Raw genomic sequence first — 19,594 nt, 5'->3', positions numbered from 1 at the left:
GCATAAAACACATTCATGATCTTGAAAGGTTATCATTATATTGGGTGAATTTTACTTGAAGGTTTTTTGCGAGTGAGAAAATTATCTGCTCTGATTAACTGATGAAGGAGGAGGGAGGCGTTCCGTGGCGTGAGGGAAATCTCCCTGGGTTTGAGGACAGATACATCAGGTTGCTTCTTGCTCTCTGGATTACTGAGCTGCCAGAGTGTGTTGGTGGCTTTTAGGCACAAAACAGAGGCAGCAGAGACCTGCACACCATAGACTCACATAGTGCAAACCTCACTCGGAACACGGTAAGTACCAAGCTTTTTGCAAATTCATGCGCACAACAACAACAATATTTGAGTGATGATAGCTGGCACTTCTTTGTGTGTCTTTGCCTTAGAGCTTTTCAATTATTTTGCTTTGAGGTAGAAGGAAATATATATTCAAATGTAGGGGGAGAAAAATAGGATGTGCAAGACTCTTTGTGTTTCCGTGCTTCAGTTGCAGTAACTTTCTCTGGGGTAAAGGAAATTCTTTCATTTAGTTAAAAAATAAAAATAAAAAAAAGAAGCTTGGACCGTCAGTCAATTCTCATATAATTTATTTAAACACATTATATGTTGAAATATCTATCCCTCTGACAAAACAATAATTTACAGAGTTATATTCTGTGTTATTGTGGTTGTGCTTTATTGTCAAAATGGGCTATCCACAGAGGAAAGATACTGCTTAATCTTTCCATACAGTCGAACTGTTATTCAGGGGATTTTTGGACTGTTATCTGACTGCAGAAAACACCTGTGCGAGTTTCATTCACTGTCACTTCACATTTCTTCCATGTATGTTTGTGTGTGTATGCCTCAGGCGGCCAAAGAGGACCATGGCATTTGCAGGGATGCTGAGCGACAAGGACATCAAGGCTGCAGTCCAGGCTTGTCAAGGTGAGTCAGACAGCTTATACTCATGCACGCACAAGCAGGCAGAGGCATATTTTACAAGCACGTTATCATTAAGAGCCATGCTTTACCACAAGTGAATTTAGAGGCACTTAAATAGAACAAGGACAAAGGGAGAAAGGCAGTGTTAAAACAACCCCCACTCCCACAGGGGATGGCTGTACGATTGTTGTTCACAGTGAGGACAGGGAGTCTGCAGGTAACCTGGCAGCCATGTGGTGGGAGGGCAGTTACCACCCAGATACAGTGTTTATGTTGAGAATTCTCATAGAGAAGCCCACATCACACAATCCTCACATCCCAAAGCACTTAATTATTTATCTTTTGAAATTATGTCTGCTTGACAAGGCAGACACAGTTCAGCTGCTCCAATGAAAATCAAATGTCAGTGCTTATATGCCCTTTATTTACACCGCCCTCCACATATTACCAATGTTTAAGGTAAAATGACATTCTATCTTATTTTTTTATGTATAAATAAAAGGGGGTAATATTTATATTGATATTGTATTTATTTGATCAAATAAAAATGTGCAAATAAAAATTCTAATGAAAGTAGGGAGACAGAAATTAGTTTTAGGTGTGGGACAATTTCAAAAATAATATTATAATTATATAATTATATACCTTTGAATTATAAATGGAAACTAATTAGTTGAATCAAAGTGTAGACTTAAATTGCTCATACAGTTTCTGCAAGTCTACTTCATCAAATAAGTTCCCATTACTTGAGGGCATTTCATTCTAGATCAGAACGGCTTGATACGTTTAGGGCTTTAACCTTTAGAATTGCATCAGACCCATGGGCAATATTCCGTGTGCTTTGACTGTTTCAATGGCATAATGACAAAGTCTCTCACAGTGTAAGACAGTGATGTGCTACAGGGTGTATATTGGAAAATGTCATCAGTTGACAATTGAAAATCATCTGAGCGAAAGAGTAAATGCGACATCTCCATTCAGCCCCTCACCACTCTTGCTTTCTAGTCATTCTGTGATTGACCTCCTACCCTCACATCTGTCTGTCTCTCGCTCTCTTTTCCCGTGTAGCTCCAGGCACATTCAGCTTCAAGTCATTCTTTGCACAAGTGGGACTGACTGGCTCTTCTGAGGTGGATGGAAAAAAAGTGTTTACAGTCCTGGACCAAGACAAGAGTGGATACATTGAAGAGGAGGAACTCAAGTAAGGATGCAGAGTGTGTGGTTGAATGGCTTGAACATGGATACAGGATGGTACAGGGTGTGTGGGTGTGTTTCTGTATATGCATAAATACATCAAGGTGTTAAATCCCTTGCAGCAGCCCTCAGGTAAAGGTTAGTGCGTGAATGAAACAACATTTCTGTCATGAATGAACGGTGGGGGACCGGGAGAGGGCCAACAAGGTTGAAAAATGTAATCAGCAAACATAAAGTTTTGGATGATTTAAGCCCAAACTTATGGCTGATATTTGTCTGCCTCCCCCATCAGACTGTTCCTTCAGAATTTTTCCCCTGGGGCAAGAGAGCTGACTGTGGCTGAGACCAAGAGTCTGATGGCTGCAGGAGATAGGGACGGTGACGGGAAGATTGGGATTGAAGGTGGGCTCTTGTCAAACATTTGAGAAAAAAAAAAAGACAAAAAAAAAACAAAAACAGAACTGTTGGCAGATGAGAAAGGAGCCGTCTGTACAGAGGAGCTGTCCACTACTTAGTGCTGAAATTGCAGTCTATAAAAAAAGGACATGCATACAAACTATAAAAGTGTGCCCTCTAACAAGCAAATAAATAATTTGTGTTTTGTTTAATCATCTTACTTAACAATAATATTGCATGACACTGACTTCTTTCCTGGAAAAAAATTTGAATATTTTTTTCTTTTCACCCCCTAGAGTTCTGTGATCTCCTGAAATAAAGAGAATAAACACAAGACTACAGTCGTCTTTCCCCACTTTTGAAAAATGGATTGTTTGCTGCAAAGACCAGAAACCTCAGATATTATACATCTGCCTGCTGCTCCCCTTGATGATAAAATAATTTCAAACAATAAGTTGTGTGTGTGTTAAAGCAATTAGGTACGTGGAACGGATTAATAAACGCATTTATTAAACTTAGTGTCATTGTCTGTTTTTTTTTAATTGCCTGTGATGGAGAATGCATAAAGGGTGTAATTTCTTCCTAATTTGGAAATGTAACTCCATTCTGGGTCTCATTGCCATGTAAGCTTAAGTAAAAAATTTGGTTCAACACCATGTGTTGTAAAAAAAATTGGGATGACTGACAAGAGGCTTTTCATCAAATACTCTTTATGCAGAATAAAGACAGCTGATTCTTGATAAAATCCTTTAAAGTGGCATATGGCAATTACTGCTCTAACTTTATCAAGAGTAAACAAAAAGAAGCATTCAATAGAAAACGTGTAGGACATGAGATTAGTATGATTGGACTGTTAATGCCTGAGCAGGATTTATTGAAGTGACGCCCGTGGAAATGCTGTCAGGAGGACAATAGACAAACACCCACTCTGATACTCTGCTGCAACGTAGCTCATATCCAAAGATCTAAGTTTTTCAAAGCCTCTGAGTGAAGTCTCACTGGGGAAAATAAGTTGAAATATTCACTTCAATATAATTTAAAAAGCGTATTCACTGAGGTGAGCCATTCTTAAAATATCTGGACACATGTCTTCTTCCAAAAAAAATTCCCCACCTTTTCCTGAACAGAACTAGCACTGCCTTCTGCTGGATGGATTTCGCATTCCTGCAGACCAGGCAGAAATATCATACCATAATCACGACCAATATTTTTCATATAGGCCACGTTACAGAGCAGTGACACTGAGCTGAGAGTGCGTGGGGACTTGATGAGATTGCAATGATCCGGGGCTAAAGATTAAGGGCATTCTCATCCTTGGTTACTAATGCAGGAAAAATGAGCTATGTTCAGGACTACACAGAAACGTGTCACAGTAAAAATTTGTTGTCAACATACTGCTACACTTGTTCACATGTTCATGATGGGTGCATTTCCTACTAAGGGCAGGGACCCGGCGGTGAGGCCCCTTGGTCTTGTCTCCACTGGAGCACTGAGTTCACTTCTCTTTTTCACTTGTCAACCTCAATGCACTGCATGTGGAGGTCGGATGAACCATATGGAAACATAACCTAGGACTACTCTAGCCTATACTTAAGGTATAGTTAGTTAATGTTTCAGGGCAGCATACAAGCAGGGGCCACGCATAACTACCAGCTGAGACCATTTTTGGGGCGGTGGTGAAACGCCAATCCTTCAGACTCAAGAATAGAAAGGCTATCGCCAATAACGAACCAATAATAAACAAACTGTAAATTAAATAAATGTAGGAATATTTCCTAAGCAGGTCGACCACAGACACCCGAGGGAAGATGGTCAAAGATAAAACATAGGCAAGCCATCTATGTTTGTCGTGATGCGTTTTAATGACACAGAATAAACAATTCGCGCATAAATACAAACAAGCAGAGGTTCGTGTGTCACTAATATCATATAATAGAGCGATAACTCCAATGAGATTAGAAGAAATAGTGTTGTAACTGGAGTAAGTAGTCCTTCCACATATTCTTTGGTGTGTCCCAATAGGACATTTCTTTCAAGTGATTAAGTGATGAGAAAGATTTAAACTTTTCATTATGAACCATAACGGAGGATGCGCCCTCCGGGGTGCACTCCGGTCGACACGTCGCCATTCATCCAGGCTTTTTCGACTGAAGAAATCTGAAATACTGAAATCAGCCATTTGAGTGCTGACCATAAATTAGATGGGTGCAACATGTCATGTGAAGTTAGCGGGCAGCGGGTCTCCTCGGGTTTCCACATGTCTAGCTATAGGCCTCCGCACACATGGTAGCATCCTCATTTGTTCACCTAAAAATAGGTCGAGACTAGTAGACACATTTTTTCGAAACCCATGCATCTTGGTACCTGATACTGAGACCCAAAGCTCTGTAAATGGTGTTGCTCATGGATATATAAGAGGGACGGAGAGAGGCTCAGGGCATTCACTCGAGTCCTCCCTTGGTTTTCACTCGCCTCAACGCAGCTCAAAGGTGAGTGGAGGGTGCGCACTGGCTTCTGGCAGATTGCACTGGGAGGACAGGGATTCAGACCAGGAGATCCCCATGGACTATAAACCGTAGAGAGGGAAACCGGATCCAACACATAGCCAACAACTGCTTGGACCAAAGGACGATTCTGAGACAATGTGAAAAGGAGGCCAAGAGTGGCGATTTCAAAAAGGATCAACTTTTGTGGATGATAAATGCGCTATTTTGCTTTATCTTTCTTAACTGGATGAAAAAAAAATCGCACCTAAAGCTAACGATGCCTTCTCCCCAGCTTTTTTTTTTTTTTTTTTTTAAATTTGTGGCAGTGATTCATGTTGCCGTGATTTGTTGTCTCAGTGGGAGCATCACCTATTTAGTGCTATAGCAGCATAATGCTTTGGGGATAACCCGAGTCTGACCTGCTGTGATCAGACTTCCAGAGGGCAAAGACTAGCTCTTTAGCTATTTAGCCCATTAAAACACAAAACAAACAGGCCTGACTGTGCTTAATGCAGTGATTTGACAGCAGAAGAAATGAAGTGGTTTAATCTTGTGCAGCTATTGTAGGAATAGCCTTGTTTGCTGGAAATGAATGTTTGCACACACAGCCCTAAAGCTGTCATAGATATTATACCTATAAAACAGCAGCCTTTTAGCAGACGCACATTGAAATTCTGAAAATTTCTCTGAGGGCTCAGTAATCTAGCCCCACTGAGTGTGCAGATGTCAAAGATAGACAATACCATCAGTAAAGATAGTAAGTGATGCATTTGTGATGCTGACACTAACCCTGAACTCTTTTCTCTCCTCTTGCAGAATAAAAAATGGCCTTCGCTGGTGTCCTCAATGATGCTGAGGTGAAAGCTGCCCTGGACGGCTGCTCCGGTGAGTCTCCTTCACCTAGAGTACATTACACGAATCACGACATACACTGGACACATCTCCTCACCCTCCCTCCTCTTTTTACCATTGGTAGATTCAGAATTTTAACTGGAATTGTAAAAGTATTATCACATTACATCAGCACTGAAGTCCTACGATGTGCTCATGGTGCTAAAATGTGTGTTTCAGCTGCTGACTCCTTCAACTACAAGACCTTCTTCAAGACATGCGGCCTGGCCAGCAAGACCGCAGAAGATGTCAAGAAGGCCTTCGCCATCATTGACCAGGACAACAGTGGCTTCATTGAGGAGGAGGAGCTGAAGTAAGACATTTTTACACTTCACACTTAAAGCTGACAACCAATGCTTGGTTCTTAGTGGCCCAGAATGCGCACTAGAAATAGTATTACAATCTTGTATTTAAGTTAGACCTAAAACAATCAAAAAACAATGTTGTACATGCTCTTTTGACTTGGCAGTAATCTGCAGGTCAACTAACAAACTGACTGTGCTAAAGAAACCAAGTGGCCGTAGCCTACAGGATTATGCCTGTTGGTTTCATGACTGCACAGCTGAATCTTTACAGACAGGCTCTTGGAAATGCTACATTTTGTTGTAACAGTTCAAATTTTAAAGGAAACCTGTTCCACCTGAATATTTTAAGGCAGCCTGATACAAATTGAAACACAGATAATTTTAACTTCTGCTGTTTTCCCCCTTGTCAGGCTGTTCCTGCAGAACTTCTCTGCTAGTGCCAGAGCCCTGACTGATGCTGAGACCAAGACTTTCCTCGCCGCTGGTGACAGCGATGGTGATGGCAAGATTGGAGTTGATGGTAAGTCTTCTTTTGTGGAACCGGGCACACTTTTCTAAATATCTTTAATTATAGTAGAACGCAGCAAACATGACTAATAATGGGCTCCAAACTAATCTGCATTCAAATTTAATGCTGAGCATCCATTCACATATCTCTATTCCTTGACCTATACTCTTGGTCAGAGAGTGGGTGCAATCATACTAAATCATGCCACAATTATAAGAATCTGAATACATTTTGCTCGCCACTAACAACAGTTTTATTCTACTTTTGCAGAGTTTGCTGCCCTTGTAAAGGCATAAATTTCCATTGACCAAGATCCACTTCTTTTCATGGAACTACGAACTCCTTGCAAGATTCAGTATTCATCAGCTGAAAGAATATTTTTTATACCTTATTTATGAGTTGCCTGCGGACTATTTCTCAACATGAAACACATCTTTTACTGTTAATGTTATTAATGTGTTATATGTTCTGAAAAATGACTTGTGCAAACTGTACAACACCATCTACACTTCTGAGGAAGAGTGAATAACCAGGAATAAATACTCTTTTGGTGTAAAGTCATCTTGTTCAGGTCAGTCATCTGTGAATTGGTCAACTTGTCTTGCATTGTACATCTTATTATGTTCACTTAGCAGTAGCTATGTGAAAACAGCAGGCCGAGGAAAAGGTAGTGCTCAGGCAGTCTCGAACCGCCAAGGTTTTTGAATGTAGGAGGTGTTGCGAGAGGCTTGAACTGACCTGGCCAGCCCTTGATAGGATAATTGGTTAATGAAAAGAAGAGTGCAGCTGGACTCAGGCCAGGAGCTGGCAAACACAGCGCAGAATGGCCCTGGGGCTTTGCTCACATACTTCCTGGATCCAGGGAGGTTTACAATGGATAGCTGTCACACAAAGTTTAATTAGATGCTCCTTTCCAAGACCCTTTTCCTCACCAACTGCTGAGTAGTCGATTAGATGATCTGCTGTGGCAACAGGAGGGCTATTAACAGCCACCGTTGCATCAGCAAGACCTTTTAGCAAGCTGGATCTGCTGCTAAGATGCAAATCTTTTGTGCTCTGAGGGGCTCTGGACAAACAGTTTCACCGGAGTATTTGCAAAGTGCCACATTTTCTTGGAGGCAATTCGATACACAGAAATTGACCTAGAAAGGAAGAAGAACAGTTCATCAGTCCCGCTAAAGTCAGATTACAGCTCGAAGGGAAGTTATGAATGCTCAAAGAATTGCAAGACAGCACTATGTAGACACGGAGTCCTATCAGGTGACCGACTGGTGGGTGAAAAAAGACAGACATGATGAGGCAGGACAAGGCTGCCACCTGCAGACCAGAGCTGTTCTCTGGGCATTCACAAGCTTAGAAACTGTACAGTAACAAGAATTTAGATCTGATCTGGCAGCATGGAATTTCCCTTGTGCTTTAATCAGTTTAAATAAGTGGAGATGGACAAAGAAAAGTACAATAAGTAAATGAAGTGGGGCTTTTTTAAATAAAAAAAATATTATTTAGTCCATTGGACTAATGTCTATTTAAAATCGATGTATTATAATGTGTGCAGTGAAAGTGACTTGCCAGCCAAAGTAGGAATGAAATTCAAAGAATTTGTGCTCTTTCTGTGCATTTGCTTTAAGTATGACTAAAAGTGGATTTTTCAGCCAGCCTAAATTTGACAAAATAGCTAATAATGATTGCATTATGGGCACCTACAAAAACTCAGGTAGGCTATCTAACTCTTAACAAGGCAGCAAAGGCATGTTTCTCACTCAGTGAACTATAATTTATTTGTGCCCACTTCGAATTAACATTCAAGACATAAATTTGCGGATCAAATTTAACGACCGTTCCCCCCAAAGAAGCCAACCAGACTTAATATAAATTCTGAATAGAATAGCCAGTGTCTTCCAAATCAACAAAGCTAGATGGGAAAACAACCAGTTAGTGCCACTTACGCCAGCTCTAATGCATGCATGCTCACTATCTACCTTGTATATAACTGTTGCCAGCAGCACTTGTAATTCGTCCTCCTCAGCAGCGCAGGGGTTTATTCTTAGCATTAGGGTATACTGAAGACTCGTTCAAACGCACCTTTTAAGCGTCTTAATTTGTGAAACTTAAAATAGATCGCTCTCTGACTGCAGGGCAAATTTTCACCACCACCCCCTTCACGGCGGTGTCAGTTATCTTATGCCTCCGATTTCGATGGAGTGAAACTATAAAAGGTCACCGGGAACAGCGGGAAGATCACTGCAGTGGACTCGAGTCTTGTCTGTATCATCTGTACCCCACAAAGCAAAGACACCAGAGGTGAGTTTGAATGAAAGGAGAAAAAGAAACCGGGGACCCATGCAGACAAAGCCACAGCATCTCGCATCTTAAAGAAAGCATTCATGTTTTTTTTTTTTTTTTTAACTTTACCTTTAAATCAGGACTTGGCACTGCAATGCAACATCTTCTTTCTTTTTCCTTTTCTTTTTGTCTTCTTTTGCTGGACATGGATTACTGGTCAGACCTCCCAGCATCTACAGAGTCGAACTAAACAAGTTTTAATCTCAGCCTCTGGAGTATGATTTGGAAATGCAACATCAAACGTGCCATTCCGACAGAAATGGACCGAACAATTTGCGCTTTGATTATCTTGAAATCTTTCTGTTTTGATTAAATTAGGAAGATATATGAATCACATTTTTTTGCCATCGTGTTGCCCGTCCTTCTTGCTTTTCCTTTAAAGTTTAAGCATTGCTTTTTATGACATTTGTTTTTATGCTTCTGCAGCTCAAAATGGCCTTCAAAGGTGTACTGAATGATGCTGAAGTCACTGCAGCCCTGGATGGGTGCAAAGGTGAGTTCCCAAGTGGCAACTACAAAATCCTGGGTGGCTTTTCTGATTGGTGCATTCACATATGGATGATGTGTCTGTTTATTTATTTGTCACCCTGCGTTGACTTCAGGCGCCGACTCTTTCGACCACAAGAAGTTCTTCAAGACCTGTGGTCTGGCCGGCAAATCCGCCGACGACATCAAGAAGGCCTTCGCCATCATCGACCAGGACAAGAGCGGCTTCATTGAGGAGGAGGAGCTGAAGTAAGACACTGACCAATCAGAACACAACCCCTTTCTCCCAAACACATCCACACCTCAGACGAGGCTTTGGTACTGTCCTTGACCTGTGCAACGTAGGAGTACAGAAGTCAAACTAACATGTTGTCCTCTTTGTCCAAACGAATGCAGCTCTTTGGTCAGGTTTTAAATATCCGGCAGTTTTGAAATGAATACAGGAGGTTCTGCAGCCAGGTTATATAAATGAAGTGTGAAATGGGGGCTCCGGTTCCTGAACTAACCAGCGCGTCCACGTGTCGCAGGCTGTTCCTGCAGAACTTCTGCGCAGGTGCACGCGCACTGACCGACGGCGAGACGAAGGCTTTCCTCAAGGCCGGTGACACCGACGGCGACGGCAAGATCGGCGCTGAGGGTACTCCCTTCTCCCGGCTCTCTCTCTCTCTTTTTTTTCAGGGGTTATTTTTCGGTGTGACCTCTGAGCGTTTATCACATGTGAGTCTTCTTGTGTCTCTCCCGCAGAGTTCGCTGCCATGGTTAAGCATTAAGAAGGCAACTGACCAACAACACCTGCTCTGATGGAACAACAAAGCCCACGTCGACCTCCCCCCTTTTCATCTGAATATAAATAATTTTTATACATTTGCTTAAGAGACGTTTCCTCCTATGCAACACACTGTCCAAAATGATGATTGTGAATGTCGCTCGGTTGTGTTCATGTCTTAAATATGAATTTTGCTTATTGTAAAATCTATGATGCACTTTCCAGGAACGAACGGTAATAAAAGAATAAATATTCTTTTGGTACGGTTTTATTGGATTTTTATTCTTCACCCGTAGTTTTTTGTTTGCCAGTTTTTCTCTCTCCCCTCGAATTCAACTACAATGTGCTTAACATATTAAATATATATATATATGAATACATGTGTAGCCGGTAGTAGCATTTAACGGAAAATAGAGAAACTCTTCCTGTCTAATGGTCATACAGCTCTATCATCTGCAGCCACTAGATGGAGATACATCCGTAGATACTCACTGTGAATCACCTGCCTTTAAAAACCATCGCTGTCTGGACGTCTTGAAAGCAGGAATGGGGGAATGTATTTGTTCATGCTGGAGGACGAAATAAAAACAGAAAACATTTTCCATTTTGAAAATATGCCTCTACAATCTTTTTCTTCTTGTTGTTAAGAATTGGTGGAGAAAATGAACGCAGAATGAAGGCAGCAGCTAAAAATTGGATGTATGGTGGAGCCCACATAACCACTGAAAATATGTGAAATCAGTTTATTTTAACGTAGATTTCATTTGATTGTTGTTTGTTTTTTTTTTTTAAATCACAAGCTTTAAGTATTAAGAGAAGTATTTTAATACTAACTGAAGGTTTTTTTAAACTGCCCATTTTTATCAATATCTATCAGCAACAGCTGATGTGCCAACTGGAAATGTCATTATATAAGAGTGGGGCCTGTTCGGAACAGTAGCAGATGTTAATGAATAAATGATCGCCCAGTAACTGTATAGTCGACGAGGTATCGACATGGCGGATGACATCACGCTCTCATTCCGGTGTCCTCGGCTCTTTTTCGCAGATGATAGAGTTTCTCTGTTACCTGCTGAGGGGACAGCCTCCCAGAAGATGGCCAGACAGCACTTGTTGAGCGGCCCCATTCACATGTTGGCACCGGGACGAGGTTCAGGAAATGTAGACAAAGACAAACCCTACAAGGCCTACAAGCTTTTACTCAGTTATGTAAGACGAACGGATTAAACAAAACGCCAATCACTGTGCGTAAAGTTCATGCTCTACAGTTTCACTTAACTTCTCAAAAAAGTTACAAGTTTGTGTTCTAAGCGGCCTGTCTAATGCCAGGAGTGTATTCCTAAAGAAGTCACCACATGTCGGGTTCCTCTCAGACACCCCTCCGTCCAGGTGCGGTTCCATGGTGTAATGGTTAGCACTCTGGACTCTGAATCCAGCGATCCGAGTTCAAGTCTCGGTGGGACCTGCTTGTTTGTTGCCTGGGACATTAAGTTAATGAGACGTGTGCTGCTGCAGCGCGTAATGACCCCTGACTCTTTTCCTCTCAGACCCTTTGGGGGCCCCAGATGCCCGGCGGACACACAATATGAACCAATCACCTTGCAGTGACAAAGCGGGACGAATGGTCAGACTCCAGCAGAGGCGAACCTCCTCCCATACCTTCGGTCCACATGAAGACCCGGGACGCTGCGCATTATTGCAAGATCATCGCCATCACGGAGACGCCGACAGCAGAGGGTGACCTCGGGTCCCTTAATCAGCACAGTCGACAAAGCAATTTATCCAGTGTGCCCTCGCTGTCAATGTCAGACAGTGAGAAGGTTAGAAAGCACCTGACATTCACCGACGAGTTGCTGCGATGTGTGTTTGGGGTTACATTAGATTTGTTTGGACATTATCTGACCCGCGCGTCTCAGTCACTTAATACTCTCTATAATAATAATAATGCTGGCAGGAGTCACGCGGTCCTTTAATAAATGTCAAATGCTCACGATCGACCGATGTTCAAATTCACATAAGCCGCCTCAAATGTAATAATAAGGTCACCCATTTCGGTGGGATGTGCTCAGGTTTGCGCGTTTGCTGCCTGAAAAGGTGTAGGTGTGTGTGTGTGTGTGTGTGTGTATGTGGGGGGGGTGGGGGGGGTTGAAGTTACATTACAGATTCCCTACATTTACTGTACCAGGCTATAATTCTAGAGGTGAGAGGAGGAGGAGGAAGGGTGTTGGGATGACGGGAGGGATGGGAGGAGGTGGATGGGTGCTGAAGAATTCCCCCCCCCTTTTTTTTTTCCTTTTTTTTTTTTTACTTAATTTGCTATTTACAAGGGCGTTATAGATGTCCAGGGTCCGGTCTCTCTGCCCCTTGACTTTATAAATAGTAAAGGTTAATTAGTTAGCAGAGAAATTGGATCAGGGGCGGGCAGTTAGAATTTGATCCACAGACAGGTAACTCAAGCAATCCTCATTGTCACTGCAATCAGACCTATATAAATCCGCCGTGACGGACAGCAGTCACCACAGAGCCTTACCTTTCTGCGGGATCACCGACCGGGCGGGAAAGCCATCACACGGTAAGTTGCTGTGCGGACTCTGGGAGGTCTCTTTTGACGGAAATCGCGCCTTTTCTTCTTCCTTAAAGACAAATTCAAAGAAATAACTTCTGAAAGACTTTGCAGATGCGGACTGTCTCACTCTTGCATTTTCAGCGCGCTTGGCAGCAGTTTGCTGACGCGGATGAATCTTTTTCTGCGTCAGAGAGGAAACGAGAGATAAAGCAATGTGTAATCTGTGGAAAGTGACTGCTGGGTATCATGCATTTTATGGAGAAAAATGTGATGACTTTTTATGATCTAAACAGAATTTACCTAGCTGTAAGGACGGTGCTTCTTTGGCCTGTGACTGCGCCTCCTCTGTCCGGAATGCCAGCCGGACACCTTTCTGCTCCCCATCACTGACAGTTTGAAGCTTTGCTGCTGCACCTGAATAAATGTGTTAATAATTCACCGTGGTTGTTCTTCACTACAGGAATAAAATGTCGCTCTCATCTATCCTCTCCGCTGATGCCATCGACAGTGCTATCAAGGACTGCCAAGGTATCGTCTTCCACCAATCTCTTTATTGCCATTTTCCAATTCCATACAGTATTTCTGAAGGAGTCCAGAGTCTCCTGGAAGAGTTCAAATCGTAGAGTTTAAACACAGCATAACAAGGTGTGCAATGATTACAGCTTTGTTAAGTGATCTTATGAGCAGCACTTCTTCTTTAGCCATTAAAAAACTCCAGATTTGATGCTTCAATTTATCTAATCACTGGAAGTCAGACAATATGCTCTGAAATCTAAAATATAAAAATTAAATCCACATAGATTATCCAAGACCAAGCATCCCTTTAAGATCCGGGCAACTCGGCAACAAGATAAAGTGAATTATGTTACACTTAATATCACCTAGCCAGTTATATGCAATCTTGTCTCCTCAAGTTAAACTGACAAAAACTGTTTGAGGATTTGATTGTATCGCAATTTTGCTTTGAGTCTAGTTTTAAGGGAAATCTAAGTTTCCTAAAGTCTTAAGTGAGAGTACTGAACCAAGGACAGAGATCCATCCCTCACTCAGCCTGGTTTATGCTGTCCCTTATTCTGGTGCTCATCTCTCCTCCAGCACCAGACTCCTTCTGCCCCAAGAAGTTTTTCCAGCTGTGTGGCCTCACCAAGAAGAGCCCCCAGGAAGTGAAGAAGGTTTTTTCCATCCTGGATAATGATGCCAGCGGCTTTATTGAAGAGGATGAGCTAAAGTGAGTGATCAGCCAGTTCAAAAACCTTTTTTTTTTTTTTTTGGTGGCTGTTTTTGCTGTTTTTTCCAGTGCCTGAGGATATTAGACTTAAATGTCGCTTCCTTAAAAAAAAGAAAGAAAATTAAACTCCCGCTACTTTTTTCATACAAGTGTAAATGCTTTCTTGAGATCTAGCCAGATCGTTGTTTGCAGTGGGGCTTTTCTGTCTTATAAACATTTACATATGATCAAAGCTCGACCACAGAAGATGAAAATGAAAGATGCAAAATACAAGTCTCACAATCATTTGTGAGACACTGTCAGCGTTCTCAGTGCAGCCACTGCAAGAGACTTTCTGGTCATTTCAGGTGTTCACTGTGTGTCCAGCCACACACAGCAATAACACACATGACTTTATCAACCCACAGAAAAGTTTAACACACACATTGTGCATATTTAGAGGATTATTGTCTAAAAACTTTGCAGTAGTTCTCAGTGTTAGATACAGATTATTGCCTTTGTCATTATTGGTTTTTCCAGTTCTTACTAAAGCATACCTCTAGTTTTTGTTTGTGATGGTTGTTGCTCTGTGTCCACCAGATTTTTCCTCCAGAGGTTTTCTCCTGGAGCTCGCGTTCTGACAGACACAGAGACCAAGGGCTTCCTGTGTGCTGCTGATGATGATAGCGATGGCCGGATTGGAGCAGACGGTGAGTGTACTCTGTCCTCTTGTATAATAGATTCGGTATCTCTGTATGGGGGAAGAACACTGTGATTTTAATGTTTACAAATTAAAAAAACAAAAAAACATTTTCAATATGTTAATAAATGTGTTGCAGTTTTTTTCCTAGCCTGGTTGTTCAAGGTGGGGCAGAAAAAACATCAGTGGTGTGTTACAGCACTAAAGTGAAAAAAGCAGAAATCATTAATGACTCAGTTTAAGTACATTCACACTTTGCTTACTCTTTGTAAGTAATTGCTGAATTTGTTTCGGAGGAAAAATACAGAGCTGATTCAATGGCCAGTGAGGCCCAAGGAGCAATTATGATTTAAGATTTGTTTTGAACTCTGCTCCTTCATGTGAAACGAGCCCTCAGCCTAGCTGTTTTTAAACTCCTCTTAAAACATACTTTTACTCTTTGACTTTCAGCTTTTATGTTCTTTTTGTTTTTTACTCCTTTAATTGCTTTTATTTGGTGTGTTCTTATATTTTACTTAACGTTGGTTTCATTTACTTGTATGTCTGTGTAAAGCACTTTGGTTTCTTTTTAACTGTGCATTGTAAATAAAATGGGTCGGCTTGGACTGGATTGCAAAATGGTGTGAACAACATGATAACTTGATAACACAGCAATGCAAGTTCTCCTTATATCATTACTGTTACTTCATCTGAAATATACATATTTACTGAGTAGGTACTGAGCCAGTTGTCAGACAGATTGCCCTAAATAATAAGCTGTCACATCTTACTAATGCTGCTTCTTTTCTCCACAGAGTTCCAGGCCATGGTCTTGTCCTAAACAGCTGGACTCCATCTCTCCAACTTGATCTGACCCCTACCCCCTGTTCTACTCCTTCAAGGGCTCTCATAGTTTTAGTAAATTATTTCCCATGTGATTGGATTAAAAAAAAATAATAATAAAGTGTTTTTTTTCCCTCCTTCTTTTTTTTTTTCCACAGGACTCTCTCTGGTCCACATTGAAATCCACAATATCATCAATTTGTTTTTCTTTACTAAATATTTCAGATGGATCATAAAAAGTTACATTGCCCAAATGTACAATTTACCAAGATACTGAGAAAATAAAAGAATAAAATCCAAGTTTTATGACTCTTGGGATTATTTCCATTTTGAGTGTTTCTGCATGTCTTCTACTACGATACAGTGGAGCACGACACGACTAAAACCCAAAAGATTGTATGGTATTCAAGGGTTGTACATGAAGGAGCACTGGAATTTTAATTGAGGAGCTAACCACTTAAAACGTGCATATTCAGTATCCACGCACTATTGGAGATATTTTATGCACAAAGATAAACATGAAATTTCATTATAGTCCTTCCTAGTCCGGAGGTGTTCCTAAATCTTTACCTACTCTCGCAGCGGTAAATGAGATTGAATGTCAGTGTTAGGAACATGAAAAGTGAGACACGTCCTGAAGGCACCAGGTTCTTCACAGAGTGCTCACTGTATACATTACAGGTGTGTGTGCGTGTTTCTGGCTGTCTGTGTATGTGAGTTTATGGACTCATATAGAGCAAACACAGTGAGAAAGCAGAAGAGGTGACCTTGATGACCACTTGAGTGTCATTGAGCATGGATCAAGTGACACCTGACCTCAGCTTTGTAAATAAACCCAGCTGAACCTTGGTGCTGTTCTGGTGAGGGCAACAACATTAACGTGCACACGCACTCGCGCACAAACAAACATAAGAAACCCAATGCATTTGCAAAAATCAAATATGCAACCAGATAGAGACGTCCATCTATGCAAATATGCAGCATTCCCCAGATGTATGCATGTAAATATATGCAACATATTCATATCCGTAAATCTATCATCTACTCGAGTTTGTGCTGGTGTGTGTGTGTGTGTGTGTGTATGTGATGCACACTCTGCAGAATGCTATAGCTGCGGATGCTAGCCTTACATATATTCTTTTGCCAATTCTCCTTGATAGCTCAGGAGAGCTAACTCAGGACTTATTCAAGAGGAAAGACTTTTATTTCACTCACCCAAACTCTTGGAGTGAAGTTTGACTGTATGAAAACTACTAATTTCTCCTGAAGGAGATTTAAATAGCACACAACTGTTTATTTCCCTGCACTTAGAGGATTCACAGGATTAACATTAACAACCACCTCACTTTTCACCCACCCACTAGAGGCGCCAAAATACAGAGTACAATTTTTTTCACAGCTACAACCTCAGTGTCATTTCAATTATCTGTTTATTATAGGGGGAACCTGACTATTACCGCACACACACCTGCAACTCCGAACTACAGGCCTTACCCTGGAATTAGCATGAGGTTGTGGAGTCCAATGTAGAATGTATATTCACAGGATTGCTGCTCAATTCAGATGGTGTGTTGTGATGATGGTGTAATCTTCATTCATCTTGACATGTACAGCACATGAGAGGTCTATTTACATCTTGCCATATTATTAAATTCACATTAAGATAAAATATTCAATAGCATTAGTTCCCGCGAGGTGTTTTATTTTGTTAATGAGTATGAGCAAAGACAGAGTGAAAGGGTTTAAGAGGGGCTAAGCAGATTATAGTCTTAGTATAGTCTTGTTTGTTGTATTACTAAAAATGGTCTGATAATTTTTATTTATCTATTTATTTATTTTTGAGGGTGAGGGTTAGGGGTTAGTGTGAAAATGAAAAGAAGCCTGTGGGTGTGTTTTGTCGTTAGAGAGCAGAGAGCTCACCAGTCATCTGTGGCCCACTCTTCATCCCTGCTTGAGGCCTGCTAAATTTCCCTCTACCTTAGCTGCTACTCCTATAACACACCTGTTGGTGCTCTATGGGTAATGTAGTGCACCAACAGTGAGAATGTGTTGAATAAAAAAGTCTGCCAGCAGTTACAGGAGTGTGGGCAGCTCATGAGTGTACAAGTGATTCATTTTAGGATATGAATGGCTATGGTGTATTCAAACCTCAAGATGGATCCAATCAAAAAAGAATAATAGACCTGAAATTTTCAAAACAAAATTTTGGTAATCATTTGTATAAGCAGGAATAGACATTATAGTAAAAAATGATTAATTATGGCTTTACATCTATTAACACGTGGTGTACATAAAAAAAATAAATAAAATAGAAAAATCCTGTAGATTTGTTACTCTGATCAAGTTTGAATTGATGAAAATGAAGACGGAGATGAAATTTCTCATGAGGAAGCTATGCACTAGACCTTTCGCCTGCTTTCTTTTTACAGGCCAACCCTGATATTCTTCATGTCTGACAAGTGCTCCAGGTATCAAGACAAGTTCTGGATGTGCTCAGACACACAGCACTAATTAGATCATCATGTTTCCATTTCTGTTCTAATCAGTTTCTGATCCTCATCTCTGCAGACATGCAGGGAGTGAACAAGAATGGGAGCGGGGTGGCGGGATACACTGCTGAAAGCAGAACAAGGTTGGGGAAGCCGGTAGGTAACACAAGCCAGGGGACGCACAATGGCGCTGTGACCCCTGTGGGTCAGAAGCGGAGAATGGTAAACAGGAAGGAAATGTGAGCCAACAGGTTGACACTAACTGCTGGATATGCTGCTGTGGGACAGCAGTACAAGATAATGTGACAAGCAGATTACCTGGACTCAAGGGCAGAGGGAGGGAAAGCGACAGAGATGGACTATGGCTCTGTTTCTTATCTCCCTTGGTGATAATGATGCCCAGCAGTGGAGGGGGGGGGGCTGACAATGCAAAAAAAATAACTGCAGTGTTTGGATGAAACCTCCGCCATGTTTCAAGAGCTAAAATAACGATTTAGATGTAACAAAGGTTTTAAGCACAGTTTCTGATCTTTTCAAAGTCAAATTGTTTTGTACTGTATATGTTGAATCAAACATGTTTAATTCTAATCATGCCATTTTGAAGAAATACTTTTCTAGTTAATCTACTCTGCATTGCCAGCACTGGTGAAGTTCTGCAATCTGAGGATTAAAGGAATTCTCAAGAAGAAAACATGGGCTACAAATATATATATAAATATATAGACTTGCTGTGTGATTGCTGTTACTCCACCATGCAATACATCTGGATAGGCCGTTTGGGATGGCCACATAGCCCTCACCCGCTTGTCTGCTTGGCACTTCAATAATTGATGCCCTTGCTTCATTGTCACCAAAAACTCATATCAAGAAAGGGGTGTCAGGCTCACCTTACTGATTAAGTCTCTGTGAAACTTTAATGTGTACCCCATCTTCAGCTGCTAACGGAGGAATGGGAGGCTCAACTACCTGGGCTTCAACAGTGCATCCTGAGTTTGCCGGGACCAACGCCGATCCTATTTTCACTCATTCCCAGTTTTTTGGACCATGGTGGTATCAGAAATGTTGCTACCTGATAGTCTAAACCGGGAGGAAGGTCGTAAAAGATTTAACTGGCGCGTTAGGATGACTGAATGGGCTTTGTGAGCTCTGTGCAGGAACTCTATCCATAATGCAGGGGATGACAGCACTGCCACTGTTCCTCAACAAGCATTAGTCTTGAGCCTCTATTTATGATGTCTGCGTGTCGCTTCCCTTCATTAATGAATGATAGGCCATGCACATATCAATGGCCATCCATGATACAACCCAGGCATTCGTGAAAGGCCATTTCCCTGAATCTATTTTCACCCTGGACAGATCCTGTTGTTTACACACTCACTAACTGATATGCTTTTATATATAGCATTAAGCTGCGTCTATTAACTAGAGTAACGCAAGTTTGCAATTTGAACTAAAAGCCACACCCTACTTAAACCCCTGAACAGCTGTTACATGTGCTGACTCACCTTCAGA

General features: G+C 41.4%; 3 protein-coding genes and 1 non-coding gene across 4 annotated transcripts; all 4 read left to right on the top strand.

Annotated features, from left to right (window-relative positions):
- The first annotated feature begins 865 nt into the window (after positions 1–865).
- LOC115046951 (parvalbumin beta-like) lies at positions 866–7,159 on the top strand. The gene is made up of 4 exons (XM_029507525.1): positions 866–926; positions 6,071–6,203; positions 6,606–6,715; positions 6,974–7,159. The coding sequence occupies exons 1-4, from the start codon at positions 866–868 to the stop codon at positions 6,997–6,999; spliced, it is 330 nt and encodes a 109-aa protein (XP_029363385.1). The 3' UTR covers positions 7,000–7,159.
- A 1,752-nt stretch (positions 7,160–8,911) lies between these two features.
- LOC115046949 (parvalbumin beta) lies at positions 8,912–10,574 on the top strand. The gene is made up of 5 exons (XM_029507523.1): positions 8,912–9,004; positions 9,473–9,539; positions 9,649–9,781; positions 10,060–10,169; positions 10,277–10,574. The coding sequence occupies exons 2-5, from the start codon at positions 9,479–9,481 to the stop codon at positions 10,300–10,302; spliced, it is 330 nt and encodes a 109-aa protein (XP_029363383.1). The 5' UTR covers positions 8,912–9,004; positions 9,473–9,478; the 3' UTR covers positions 10,303–10,574.
- Positions 10,575–11,691: 1,117 nt separating this feature from the next.
- On the top strand, positions 11,692–11,763 carry trnaq-cug (transfer RNA glutamine (anticodon CUG)). The gene has a single exon. It is a non-coding gene; the product is annotated as a tRNA-Gln (tRNA).
- Positions 11,764–12,709: 946 nt separating this feature from the next.
- pvalb8 (parvalbumin 8) lies at positions 12,710–15,696 on the top strand. The gene is made up of 5 exons (XM_029507524.1): positions 12,710–12,870; positions 13,325–13,392; positions 13,960–14,092; positions 14,672–14,781; positions 15,566–15,696. Exons 2-5 carry the CDS (start codon positions 13,332–13,334, stop codon positions 15,589–15,591), a joined length of 330 nt encoding a protein of 109 aa, XP_029363384.1. The 5' UTR covers positions 12,710–12,870; positions 13,325–13,331; the 3' UTR covers positions 15,592–15,696.
- The last annotated feature ends 3,898 nt before the right edge of the window (positions 15,697–19,594 follow it).

Source organism: Echeneis naucrates, chromosome 8, assembly GCF_900963305.1.
Source record: "Echeneis naucrates chromosome 8, fEcheNa1.1, whole genome shotgun sequence".
NCBI lineage: Eukaryota > Metazoa > Chordata > Actinopteri > Carangiformes > Echeneidae > Echeneis > Echeneis naucrates.
This window is presented reverse-complemented; position numbering and strand designations above follow the sequence as displayed.

What these genes read in the sequence shown, in the direction of transcription:
- LOC115046951 (XM_029507525.1), top strand. Translation starts at nt 866, where the DNA reads ATGGCATTTGCAGGGATGCTGAGCGACAAGGACATCAAGGCTGCAGTC. An exon ending in TGCAGTCCAGGCTTGTCAAG is followed by an intron (nt 927 to 6,070) that starts GTGAGTCAGACA and finishes TGTGTGTTTCAG; the next exon opens with CTGCTGACTCCTTCAACTAC. An exon ending in TGGCAAGATTGGAGTTGATG is followed by an intron (nt 6,716 to 6,973) that starts GTAAGTCTTCTT and finishes CTACTTTTGCAG; the next exon opens with AGTTTGCTGCCCTTGTAAAG.
- pvalb8 (XM_029507524.1), top strand. Translation starts at nt 13,332, where the DNA reads ATGTCGCTCTCATCTATCCTCTCCGCTGATGCCATCGACAGTGCTATC. An exon ending in TGCTATCAAGGACTGCCAAG is followed by an intron (nt 13,393 to 13,959) that starts GTATCGTCTTCC and finishes TCTCTCCTCCAG; the next exon opens with CACCAGACTCCTTCTGCCCC. An exon ending in ATTGAAGAGGATGAGCTAAA is followed by an intron (nt 14,093 to 14,671) that starts GTGAGTGATCAG and finishes TGTGTCCACCAG; the next exon opens with ATTTTTCCTCCAGAGGTTTT.
- LOC115046949 (XM_029507523.1), top strand. Translation starts at nt 9,479, where the DNA reads ATGGCCTTCAAAGGTGTACTGAATGATGCTGAAGTCACTGCAGCCCTG. An exon ending in AGCCCTGGATGGGTGCAAAG is followed by an intron (nt 9,540 to 9,648) that starts GTGAGTTCCCAA and finishes CGTTGACTTCAG; the next exon opens with GCGCCGACTCTTTCGACCAC. An exon ending in ATTGAGGAGGAGGAGCTGAA is followed by an intron (nt 9,782 to 10,059) that starts GTAAGACACTGA and finishes CACGTGTCGCAG; the next exon opens with GCTGTTCCTGCAGAACTTCT.